The following is a 14,134-nucleotide window of genomic DNA, read 5'->3' as shown; positions in this document are numbered from 1 at the left end:
GGATCTAGGTCGTTGTGAAATTTTCGAAGACCTTTTGCAAATAATACATATTTGTATCGCCTTGAGTACCTTCTAATGAGTAGCAATTAGACCTGGGAAAACGGTCGGTCGGTCGGGTTTTGGGTCGGATCAATTTCGGTCGGGTCATTTTCGGGTCGGGTCAGTTTCGGATCAGGTCAGTTTCAGGTCGGATCACTCTGGGTTTCGGGTAGGTTCGGATTGATCCAACAGGTTACCATAAAACATTAGAATATCCAATCGACTAATTCAACATAAAAAAAATCATTAAAATGTCTAAAAAAAATCATTAGAGAAATTACATGTACGATTTTCAAAAAATAGTTGGTATGTCAGGTTCATTTAAGTGCAAGAAAAATAGGGGAATTAATACTTATTTTGAAAAACTTGTAAGATACGCGCTTTATAAAAGTTATTTTGTTTATTATAATTGTAACTTTTGATAAAAATGACGTTAAAATTATCTTCACAATTTTCATGTTGGAAAGATATACAACTAACTAAGTACTTATTTCGTCTTATAAGATACGTGTTTTATAATTTAGGGTAGCGACATTCGTTTTTTGAAAATCTCATTCAAACGTGCGAAACGTTCGTATAAATTAAATTGATTTGCTTACTGAAATGTAGAAGAATTAAAAACTCATTTGACTGATTTAACATGATACATGTATCCAATTAAGATGATTATAACGTCCTGTTTTTAAAGAAAAATAATTACGATGGCTAAAAAGACGTTAAATACGTGTTTTTTGAGATCTATTGATGAGTTTTAGGGTTCAAGTGATATACTCAATATGTTGAGATACTTTGAAAACTAAAATTTTATTTGAAATGAATTCTAACATTGAAATTACTCTAAAAATTGATATTAAATCAGTCAAAACGGGTCGGTTTCCGGTCGGGTCATTTTCGGTCGGGTAATTATCGGGTCGGTCATGTTTCGGATTAAGTCGCTTTCGGGTCGGTCGGGTTCGGGTTTTGTCGGGTCGGGTCCCGGATTCATTTTCGGGTCGGATCAAATTTTCCCGGGTGTAGTAGCAATAGAGCCAACTAAGGGATTGCATCTCCAAAGACGATTTTCATTGTAATTAGCCAAGTGGTTTTGGAATTGCAATTAATTGATTGATTGCAAAGGACAAAACTAGTAACTAATGAACAAGCAAGCAATTAACTTTTGATTAATATAAATAAATCTCACCTTAAATCATTTATTCATCTAAAATATTTTTCGGTTACTTAATATGTTAATTCCGTTCTTGTGACCCTCATTTGATGTGGATACGTCATGCAATAATAAGAATGAGTTTGTGTGATAAAGAAATAAAGTAAAGGTGAAATTTTTATATACTAATCAATAAGTGGGATTCTGTGGGATTTTATTATTTGACTCTAAAATATTTTCAGATAATGACAAATCATATCTTAGAGTCCTTTTGGTTCAACTATCTCATTTTTTGATTAGGTTATTTTGAGCGTATTTATGAATAAGTGAAGTATGATAAACCAATATTCCTTCCTATTCTAATCTAATCAAAAGTTTCATTTTTTTTGATATATTCACATTATATGTCATATTTTGTTAATTGGTAATTGTTTTCCTTACTTATGCCCTAATGAAATCTACTATTTACCAATTGTCATTGAACTATTTCTTTGTTCTTACTTTTTTCCCTTATTAACTCATCCCATGTGGTCTCATATAGTCAACTTTCCTTTTCTCAAAATTAGTACCTTATCAAATGAGACATTTGATTAGAATAAAAGGAAGTATTAATTACTAGTTCGAGTCAATTGGATTCTTAGTCCCTACCCGAATCATTTGGGCATTTGATTACCGAGTTTTGGGATAATCCTGTTCCGGACATGGGTCACCAAATTAAATAGTTGCATATTCGAATATTCAAGTTGTTACGTATTCAATTATAAACACCCTTATTTTTTGATACCCTTTATACTTTTAATCAATTTTTATTATACTATACTAAAGCTTTAAATTAAAAAAACTACACTATATTCACCATTTTATCATCCACATATTAGTAGATATGTATATTTATTATCAAAAAGTTTAATAAAATTGAAATATATAACCAATAGGACAATAGGTCAACATTTCAACATTTCCCTTTCAAGTTTCAACACTAAAAGAATTAGTTATTCAGATGATGAGGGATGGAGCGGCGGTGAGCGGATAAGAACGCATTTGTGACGTTTCATGAGTAGTATTCACGCCTCACGCTCACGGGTGACAGCAATTGAGAAGTACTTCCTCCGTTTCATAATAATTCTACATTTTTCATTTTTGACAATTTTATATTACTTGCTATATTTTTATTTTTAGTAATAAAATAATTATATAAACATCTACTTTATCCCTATTTTTATCCTACTCTGTACCTCATTAACTTTTTTCTCTCTTCAATTAAGAATTAAAATAAAGGGTATAATTATAGTTTATAAATTGTGTCCACCTTTTCTTAATTACTGTGCCCATATAAATATAACAACAAAAACAAAACAGATAATGTAGTATGTAGTTTTATACTATTACAAGAGAATATAGTTGACTACTTGTACATAACTTACAACTCACTAAGTCAAAAGTTGCAACTGATTCAACGCCCACTTTTGAACTAGTTAACTTCAAACGTTGTGTGCTTCTCTATTTAAATAGAGGTCGTCATTATCCTACCCAGAGGTATTTATTAGGGTAATAGGGTCGGTTTCGGACGGGTGTTATTCAATTCAGTTGTATTTTGGATCGGTTATATTTCGGATGCGTGTTGCGACGGGTCATACTCGGGTCGGGTCGGTTAGTCACGGTTCGGTTAAAGATCGGTTATTCGAGCTATCGGGTTAGCATCGGTTCGGTGTCGGTTGAAGTTCGTGTTGAGTTTCAATCGGTCTCGAGTTGTCATCGGTTAATAATTGGTTCTATTTTACTGGGTACATATCAAGTTGGGGTATTTTCAAGTGGAATTCGGCTACGAATTGCGAATTACTAATTACTATTGATCGAGTCAGCATCAAATTAAGTTATTAGTCATTTTTTAATTGATGATAAGGTTCTTTTACTTAAAGCAAAATAGTGAAAATGCAAATCAATTAGTGATAATTATTACATTATTACTTTTACTTGTTGGACCGAAAATTAAAATTATAAAGTTCTATCAATTTTCATATAATTCGATTAAAAGTAGTTAAGTAAACATTGACCATTGATTATTAACTCTAAATATATGAAACCATGTATTTATAAAATTTATTTTATTAAAATAGTTATGACTTTATTAGAATAACTAATAAAATGATTGAATATGAGTCGATCATACTTCTATGTAAAAAATTGGTTCAGATTTACAGCAGTTCGATCTAAACTTTGTTTGGGTTAAGTCGCTTTTAGCCGGATCGAGTTCGGTTTTGAGCATGATTCGGGTCGGTCATTATTAAGTTCGGGTAATCTCGGTTAATAGTTACGTGTCGGTTAGAAAAATCGGTTACAGCTCGGGTTCAGTTTTCCCATTTTCGGTTGTCAACCGGTTCAGGTATAGCTTCGGGTCAGGTAATGTCGGTTCGATAAATCTAAAAACGGAACACATTTTTGGGTCGGTTTACTTTCGGTTTCGGATCGGATTTTCGGGTCGTGTCACTTTTGAACAGCTCTAATCCTACCAATACATACCGCTTATAATAATTTCGAATTAGGTGTTTCAAATAGATTCAATTATTTAATTTTTATCCAATTTTGTAATCGAATTCAAGTTGATCCGACTTAAAAAAGATCAACATTAATGTAAAAATTAATATGACACAAGATTCAGTTTTAAATCGAAACAAAACACTTGATTCGAAATCGATCTGATGACCCGAATAAACCGATAAGGGCTTGAAGAGGGTTAAAAAATACTTCCTCCATTCCAAATTACTTGCAACACTTTTCTTTTTTGGATATTTCACAATACTTGCAACATTACCTTTTTGGCTAAAGTAACTAAATAATTTTCTTTTTTACCCCTACTTTATTCTAACTTTATATGTTATCAATTTTTACCTACTATTATTGGAGATATTATAGACATATACTTGTACTAAAAGACAATGTTGCGACTGAATAAGAACAGAGGGAGTAACAAGCTATATATATATATTAGAGGTGTTCATTCGGGTGATCGAGTCGGTTTCGGACGGGTGTCATTCGGTTCAGTTGTATTTCAAATCGGTTTTTTTCGGATGCGTGTTACGGCGGGTCACGCTAGGGTCAGGCCGGTTAGTCACAGTTCAGTTAAAGATCAGTTATTTGAGCTATCGGGTTAGCATCGATTCGGTGTCGGTTGACGTTCGTGTCGAGTAGTCAATCGGTCTCGGACTGTTATCAGTTAATAATGGTTTGGTTTTACCGGTTACAGATCGGGTTCGGGTATTATTTTCCAGTAGATTTCGGCGAGGATTTAATAATTACTATAAATCGAGTCAATATCAGATTAAGTTGTTCGCATTTTTTAATTGCTGATAAGATTCCCCTTAGTTAAAGCAAAATAGTTAAAATGCAAATCAGTTAGTGATTATTACTTTATTACTTTTACTTGTATGACTGTAAATTAAAATTAAAGTTTTATTATTTTTCATCTAAATTGATAAAAAATAGTTAAATAAACATTGACCATTGATTATTAACTCTAAATATATGAAACCATGTATGTATAAAATTTAATTTATTAAAATTTCTATTACTTTATTAGATTAACTAATAAGATGATTGAATATGAGTCGATCATACCTCTATATATGTTAAAAATTGGTTCAGATTTATGGCATTTCGATTAAAAATTCGTACGGGTTAAGTCGGTTTTAGCCGGATCAAGTTCAGTTTTGAGCATATTTGGGTCGGGTATGACTTGGGTCGGTCACTATTAGTTTCGGGTAATCTTGGTTAACGGTTATATGTCGGTTATAAAAATCGGTCGCAGTTCGGTTTTGATTTTACGATTTTCGGTCGTAAATCGGTTTGGGCACAACTTTGGTCCGGATAATATCGGTTCGATAAACCTAAAAAAGAAACATATTTTCGGGTCGATTAACTTTTGGATTTTCGAGTCGGGTTACAATTGAACAGCTCTAACATATATATATATATATATATATATATATATATATATATATATATATATATATATATATATATATAATACTGTAATGAAACTAGATAAATCAATTGCGAGGGATGAGACTGTGAGCCTGTTATGGGTTCGAAAATATTTAAATAAGAATACATTTAATAAATTCTACCAAATTTATTCCATTTTCTTATGTCTCATTCTATCAATCATATTCTCTTCCTTCCTCAATTCTCTTAGCCACATCCATTTTCACCATGCTCAAACCTTTTCTAGCCATCTTTCTATGCTCCATCCTAACACTCACATCATCACAACCCACTGAATTTCTCTACCAAGATTTCAGCAAAGCAGGAAACAACATCATCCTTCAAAACTCAGCCAAACTCATCAACCATGAAAAATCCACCATCATCCAACTAACCAACACTACAAGCAGAGTAATAGGCCATGCCTTCTACTCATCCCCAATCAAATTCAAAACCTCCCCAAACGGCACCGTTTCATCCTTCTCAACCACCTTCACTTTAGGAACTGTCCCAGAATTCAAAACCCTAGGCGGACATGGAATGGCCTTCGTAATCTCACCATCAACTAATCTCCAATCAGGCCTTCCCAGCCAATTTCTTGGCCTTTTTAGTAATTCAAATCTGGGAAACTCTACAAATCATATATTTGCTGTTGAATTTGACACTGTTCAAGATTTCGAATTCCTCGATATTAATGATCATCATATTGGTATAAATCTTAATACCCTAATCTCAAATTTTTCTGCTCCTGCTGCTTATTTTCTGGAAAATTCAACAAAAGTTAACTTAACCATGAAAGATGGGCATACAATTCAAGCTTGGATTGATTATAATTCAAAAACTCATGTGATAAATGTCACTATTTCACCCTTTCCAACAAAACCCACAATTCCTTTACTCTCATATAAATATGATCTTTCACAAATTCTTGAAGAAAATATGTATGTTGGGTTTTCTGCTGCAACAGGTTTACTTGCAAGTTCACATTATGTTCTTGGTTGGAGTTTTAACATGAGTGGGCCCTCTTTATCTCTTCCAATGCCTTCCCTCCCACCACCCCCAAATTCATCTTCAAAGAAACACAAAGCAACATTAGCAATAGCTTTGTCTAGTTCAATTTCGATCTTCCTCGCCCTTGTTTTTGTTATTAGTATATATGTGGTTGTAAGAATCAAAGATAGAGATGTAATTGAGGATTGGGAACTTACAATTGGGCCTAATAGGTTTCCTTATCATGATCTAAGGGAAGCAACAAAAGGGTTTAGAGAGAAGGAATTACTAGGAAGAGGTGGGTTTGGGAGAGTATATAAAGGAACACTACCAAAAACAAATACCCAAATAGCTGTAAAAAGAATTAGCCATGAATCAAAGCAGGGTATACAAGAATTTGTAGCAGAAATTGCAAGTATTGGGAAACTTAGGCATAGAAATTTGGTACAATTAATAGGTTGGTGTAGAAGAAGAGGAGATTTATTGTTAGTATATGATTATATGCCTTATGGAAGTTTAGATAAGTATTTATTTGATCAAGAAAAAGCAGGACATATACTAAATTGGGAGCAAAGATTTAGAATTATAAAGGGTGTTGCAAGTGGATTATTTTACTTACATGAAGGTTGGGAAAAAGTTGTTATACATCGAGATGTTAAAGCAAGTAACGTGTTACTAGATGGTGATTTTAATGGTAGACTTGGTGATTTCGGGTTGGCTCGATTACACGATCATGGGGCGGCACTTGGCACGACCCGATTAGTTGGAACATTAGGGTATATAGCACCAGAACTATCAAGAACAGGACATGTAACTACAAGTTCTGATGTATTTGCATTTGGTGCTCTTTTACTTGAAGTGGTATGTGGAAGAAGACCTATTGAAAATAGATCTAAAAATGATCAAGAAATTGTTTTAGTAGATTGGGTTTGGATGAAATGGAATGAAGGGAAAGTTATGGAAGTTATTGATCCTAAATTGAAAGGAAAATATGATGAAAAAGAGGTTTTAATGGTGATTAAATTGGGTTTAATGTGTTCTAGTGATGATCCTAAGTTGAGGCCTAATATGAGATTAGTAATTAGGTATTTAGATGGAGAAATTTCATTGCCAGAGGTTTTGAGAGCTCCTTTTATGGATGATTTAAGGATCAATGGAGATGAACCACCAATTGAAGATTATGTTTACTCTTTTGGGACATCATCTTCTGGGATTAGCTTGCATTCTTACAGTACTGGTAATGGGATTAAGGGTTATAGTACCTATGCTAGTTTAAGTCCTACTATCTGATGTTACAACTCCTTTGTTTACGGGGTAGGTCGAAAGAAGAAAAAAGAGGACGATAATTTTTAATATTTTTTTTGTAATTTTGTTTTTGAGACGTATTTTTGGCACATTTTGGAGTTTTTATTTGTGTATACTAGTGAATTTAATAGGATTGAGAATTGTAAATTTATTTTTTTTGAAATATTTTGAAGAAGTTTTTTTCATTTATCTCTATGTTTTTTGAAGGTAACTTGTAGCTTATATTAGTGTAAATTCAAGGTTTGAAGGCCTGACAAAAAAGGTTTCATACAAATTTTCTCAATAGTGTTACTAATATCCCATCTAGCAATTATATGGACTGCGGTTTTACCATATATATGAACAAAGCTACATTTAAAATCAGCAAAAAGGAACTAATCTAAGATATATTGTCTAAAAACAGGTAAAAGTGAGCTGCACCAACTTCCTTTATAGAATCGCCATTCAAATAGACATATTCATAACCCATTCTCCTTGCTATTTCTAGAGCAAATATGACGGCAGCGGCTTTAGCAACGAAGTGTGTATGCCATTAGGGAGCATCATGAATAATGATTCATAATTGATGATAGTAGTAAATTTAGTTATTATACTTAGAGGAGTAAGTCTACAATGAATTAGAGCCTTAAAATTTAACGCTTTTGTGAATTAACTTTAATTTTTATTTTTTGCGAGTTATAACCACTAAAGTATTAAAGTTTGCAGATTTAAGTCAAAAAGCACAGAATTTCAATCATTAAACCTAATATTTCGACCACTAAAATGGTAGGAATTTTATATTTTGACCTGAAACGTAAACTTTGATACTTTGGTGGTTGTAATTTGCAAAAAATAAACATTGAGACTGTAATTTGCAAAAATGCTAAACTTTAAGGTTATAATTGACAAATTATTTTTTTTAAAAACATTTTGATTATAATATTGAAGTTTTTTCTTTTAATTATCTCTATTAGTACTAGTACTATTTTTATATACTCAAACGAAGTGAGTATGCCATTAGGGAGCATCATGAATAATGATTCATTATTCTACACTGTTTTGATGAATAATGATTTTTAAGATAAGTATATAAAGGTATAAAAGTATAATAGTAGTATTAAAGCAAGAGGAAATAAATATTATATAGATGCTATTAAAGGAGAATTTTAATGTACTATCTGTAGAATGCACGAATTTTTTAGTATTAATAAATATAAGCATTTGATTTTTAAGTAAAGATGTAACTATATCATTGTTATCAAGTTCAAATTTTTTCAATTGAATGTAATGATCGTGTAATATTATTTCAACAATTTGCTATTAGACCATTGGATGTGAATATTGATACAATTTTACATATACAACTTAATAAAAATATTTAAAAACAAAAATAAACATCAAATATGTTTAAATTAAAAATTACATTAGTTTCAATTACTTCCTTTTTATAAATACTTTAATTAAAACGCAATCAAAAACGGCGGTCCGATCGCACGCGACTAGATGTTAAAAATCACTGCAAACTTTAAACAGTTGTCATTTATGGCTCGATTGTCGGAATTGGGAATATAACATGTCGTTAGGAAGCTCTTGAAGTCTAGTTTCTAATGACGCAAAACTTGTATATTACACTTTTCTCTATAAAAAGTTATGCCCAAAGATTGAACATGTATTAAATTTCAGCACAAACAAACTTTAAACGATCGTTATTTCTCGCTCGGTTATCGGAATTGGGCGTATAATATATTATTGAAAAAATCTTGAAGTCAAGGTGGGGACGTATAATAATGCCCTAATTTTATTTATGGTGATCAAATTGGTCTAGTCTGCTGCTTGCACTGGTTCCAACCCGTTTGTTATTTGTAGCCACCTAGTTGGTTCCTTAATCTCTAGGTTTAATATTTGAATCACTAATCACTAATACTCCCTCCTATGCAGCCAAATTGTCCCATTTGCTTTTTACGGATTTTAAGGTGGGTCAAAATGAGACTCTAAAGGTAGGAGAGAGAGTAATGTTATGGGATTTTTAACGAATTGATTAAGGAATTAATGATTCCCTTCAAATTTAAAAATACTTGTATGCATTTAAAAATGGTGAATATTTATCTCCTTCAAAAGTCGTTAATTTTATTTTAATAACCGAAAATTACATAGTTCAGGTTAATGATCAAAAATACATACGTCCTACAAATAGATCCTACAAATACATTACATACTTAGTCCAAATAATAAAGAAAATTACATAGTTCAACTATTTAATCTTGGATAGCCTTCTCAATTCTTCAACAGCTTTGGTGTAGTTCACATCTTTGTTGATCATATGGGTGCGGATTTTTTTTCCGATCATCGACTTCAGATTTTTCACATTATCAAAAAAATCGATGCACTAATATTTTCATAAATTGCCACAGAATTGTAAACAACCAAATTTTCATTTTGTAAAAAGATTATCACTGTATCATCTCATTCTATTCAAAAAATCAAAAATGAATGTAAAAAAAAACAGAAATCAGAAACCACAAATATACTACAGGCACCAAACATGAAATTAGAAACCAAACAGCAAACAAAAGTACACAACTGGCGCCAAACATAAAAGTGCACCAAACACAAATCAGAAACCAAAATCCATCCATTATTGGCGCCATTAATGAAAACAAAAATCAGAAACCAAGTGCCATAAATACCAAAGTCATCTATCACATTAATTACACTTCTAAATTAAACTAAAATGGCTCCAAACAAGAATCTTTCCACCCAACAAAAAACTCATATAATGCAAAGATTATTGTGTAAATTAAACAAAATGGGAAAACCGGTGCATGGTCAATTAATGAACTTGCAACAGAGTACGAAGTGTGTAGGAAAACAATCACGAGATTATAGAAAGAAGCTTAAAAGCAAAAGGAAAACAATAACACAACCATCAACTTCAATAACAAGAGAGTTGGGAGACAAGCACCCAACAAAATTCAATTTGATGAGGAGAAGTTCAAATCTATCAAATTTGAACTAAAAGGCACTCAACATTCAGTTGCAAAGCAAATGGAAGTATCACAGTCAACGGTTTGTAGGTGGAAGAAGGACAAAGTAATTAGAAAGCATACAAACACAATCAAACCCACAATGAATGATAACAACAAACTACACAGATTAGGTTTTGCATTATCTAAGTTGCTATATGATGAACATAATGATTCTTTCAAGTTTAAGCCACATTACTAACATTGTTCATATTGATTTTAAACCCGGGAATCATAGACTTAATACCTAGCACCGGGTGAAGTAGAACCACATAGGAAATGTCAGTCCAAAAGATTCATCCTAAAAATAATGTTCATGTGTGCTGTTGCAAATCTAATTTTTTTAACTAATGATGATGTGTTTTTTGATGGAAAATAGGGATATGATATTTTATTACTCAAGAGCCTGCCAAAGGGAGCTCAAAGAATTAACATAAAGAGGGGGAAATTGGAGACCAAGCCAATACAATCAATAGCCAAAGAGCATATGAGATCAATGTTCATAACTAATGTCCTACCCACCATTAGAGCTAAGTGGCCACACGGAATGTCAAAGCACATTTTCATTCAACAGGATAATGCAAAGCCACACATAGCACACAATGACAGAAAGTTTATTGAGGAGGCAATGAAAGATGATTTTTTTATACAACTTGTACAACAACCACCAAATTCTGCTGACATGAATGTACTAGACCTAGGTTTTTTTAGGTCAATTCAGGCTTTGCAATATCAGAAAGCAGCTTACAATGTACCACAAATACTAAGTTCTGTGAGTAATGCATTTGACAATTTAAGTCCTCAATATTTAAGATTTTTGTTCATAACATTACAAGCATGCATGATTGAGGTTATGAAAAGGCAAGGGGATATTGACTATCTATCCCACATATGAAAAAAACCAAAGCTACTAAGGAGGGGACATTACCTGACTATCTAAGTGTGGACAAACAATTAGTTGTTAAATCTCTTCAACATTTATTCACAAGAATCAATTCAGAGACAATGAATCAGTTGGTGTAAATGATAGGGTATCAAGGGGGTATAGAAAAAGGCCAAGATAATGTCCATGACAACATAACCATCACAGCTAGCCAAAACAATGAACAACAGATCCAACAGCAAGATTGAGTCACAACAGCAAGTACACCGGTAGTTAAGAAGATTTTTGGGAGCAACAACAATGAAACAAAACAATCAACACACAGAACGAACACCAATTTTTGGAAGAACAGAAGAACAAGAACGAATATGAACAACAACCATAATCATCATCATTCTGGGAAGAACAGAACAACAAGAACGAACACCAACACAATAAGTTTCAACATGAACAACAACCTACACAACAAAACAACAACACAGAGAAGGAAACCACTTACCATTTGAACCTTGAAAATCATGCATTTTTTGGACAATTTTTGAGATCTTGAAAATGGGATGTTTCAGATGTAAACAACAAGTATAAGAATTTTGATGTTGTTTAAAATGAAACATTTGTACTCATGCTTACCTGAATGAAAAAAGTGGTTGTTTTTACAAAACTCTCAGAAAGTTGTCATTTTTATTGTGAAATGATTGAGCAAAAAACGAACATGTATGCGCTTGAAGTTTAGGAAAACAATCCAAACCCCTTTTTTTTGTTCGTTTTTTTAGTGGCAAAAAAAAATTGCTCTCACTTGAAGATCATTGAGCATGTGAAAATAATGCATCGAAAAACCCTAAAAAGAAAAATCATCATCAGTCAGAACGCAACCACAACAACAGATACATACTCGAAAATGACCCAAGTTTGTCAAGCCAATCTTCATCCTTACAATCAGTGTTAGGAAAAACAACATTAATAGAAGAATATTCACGATCATGATACATATCAGGCTCAAGAGTGTAAATGGACAAATAAATTATACGACGGAAAATATGGGTGTATTATCCATCTCATACTTTAATGAGTATGAGCATGAATTTGAGTCACCCGTAATTTTGCCACGTAATTTATGATTCATCAAGCTAACTCCTTATTTATAAACCTATATACTCCCTTCCCCTTACTCCTTCACTATCAATTAGAGTAAAATTCTGAAAATCCATCCTCTTCCAAAGCATAAACTCAAAATCTGAAAAATTGATGTTTGCTTTTCCATTGTAGAAGGAGAACACATTTAGTACTTTCACCATCTCCATCTTCTTTTGATGTTTGAAGTTGGATTTTGAATTTTGATTAAAGATATTGCTCATCAAGATCCACTTTCAGGTTGCCAACTTTAGTGCAGATGGGTGTGCTACTCCTTTATGTGTCATGTGTTGCGATAGCGAGGACATCGTTTTTGGAAAGTTAACTTATCATGATATTTTGACAAATCATGTGTTGTAAAAATTTAAAAGAGTTTAGATATTTTATAATGTATTAACTTAGTTTATAACTGGTTTGTAATTAATTGTATTACAGTTATGTAAAGTTTTTAAATACTCTGATATTGGTTGATGTGGCTATCGAGCCACAGGTCGGATTTAGCCCAGACTTCTATAAGTCTTTCGCTGTGCTTTGTAGACAATATTATTATATTGTTTACGCTGGCTTGGGCTGTTTCAATTGGTATCTCAGAGTCTAGTTCTCTACCCCACTTTGGATCTGTCTCAACTAAAGAGCATTCATCGTCATAATACTTAAGGTTTGCTAGAGGCAATTTAGGGATTTTGAGAGGAAAAACATCAGGAGAATTAAGGTTCTTCAAGGTGAGTTAATGGGCGATTTAGGGTTCTTGAGACAAGAGGTTATGGGTGATTTAGGGTTTTCCATGAACACAGAGCAAGAACTAACAAAGAAAAATGCAAGAGAGAGAAGAAGGAGAAGTTTCAACAACCAGAAAAACTCGATGAAGGAAATTAGAGACCCAGATCTAGGGTTCTAATAAAGAAGAACAATGGAGGAAATAGTGGAGAGAGAAGAGCACGAAGAACATAAAAGAAAGGGGAATGGGCTAGGGTGGGTAAGTTTGGGTTTAAATTGGAGGGAAGGATTAATTGTTGTTTAGATTAGAATGGTGTAATTGATTATTTAGGATGAAAAGAGAGTAAATTAGTTGAGTTTAATAAAGGTATAAAAGTAAATATGTTAAGTGAAGTAAGAGTTATACATTAAGCTCATGTTAAAAAGAACACTTTAATTCGCAAAAAAATTAGGCTCTGTTTGGCAAGGGGGAATTAAAGTTGGAGATTGGGATTTTGGGGTAAGATTAGAGAAAGTTTTTTAATTATTTGAGGGGATTGAGAATTGGTAAAAGTTGAAAATTAATAGTTGGGACTTGAGAAGGAAAAAGTCCCACAAAAAAAAGCTTTGGGGGAGGGTGGTATTTAAATTGAGACTTTGGTAAATTATATAAACACATTTTTGTCATTAATAGAAGTAAGGAAAAGTAAAGAGTTATAGAGACAACTTTGTAAATAAAGTTAATTTTTATCTAATTTCTTATTTATTTTATCATTTGTCAAATAAGGACATAAACATTTATTTTCAAAGTTTCAATTCAATTCTTATTCCAAAGTCTCATTTGAGTCTGAATTTTCAACTATAATCTCTTAATTCTCATTCTCACATGCCAAACACTCCCCTAAGCTTCTTAAGATAAAGTCTTTATTTAGATTTTGTCATCTCTATTTTTACAACAATTAT

General features: G+C 32.4%; 1 protein-coding gene across 1 annotated transcript; it reads left to right on the top strand.

Annotated features, from left to right (window-relative positions):
* Positions 1-5,215: 5,215 nt before the first annotated feature.
* LOC130804329 (L-type lectin-domain containing receptor kinase S.4-like) lies at positions 5,216-8,060 on the top strand. Its single transcript, XM_057668724.1, has one exon. The coding sequence runs from the start codon at positions 5,393-5,395 to the stop codon at positions 7,442-7,444; it is 2,052 nt and encodes a 683-aa protein (XP_057524707.1). The 5' UTR covers positions 5,216-5,392; the 3' UTR covers positions 7,445-8,060.
* Positions 8,061-14,134: the final 6,074 nt, after the last annotated feature.

Source organism: Amaranthus tricolor, chromosome 17 (assembly GCF_026212465.1).
Source record: "Amaranthus tricolor cultivar Red isolate AtriRed21 chromosome 17, ASM2621246v1, whole genome shotgun sequence".
Classification (NCBI taxonomy): Eukaryota; Viridiplantae; Streptophyta; class Magnoliopsida; order Caryophyllales; family Amaranthaceae; genus Amaranthus; species Amaranthus tricolor.
The sequence above is the reverse complement of the archived record's forward strand: the minus strand, read 5'-3'. Positions and strand labels throughout refer to the sequence as shown.

What these genes read in the sequence shown, in the direction of transcription:
- LOC130804329 (XM_057668724.1), top strand. Translation starts at nt 5,393, where the DNA reads ATGCTCAAACCTTTTCTAGCCATCTTTCTATGCTCCATCCTAACACTC.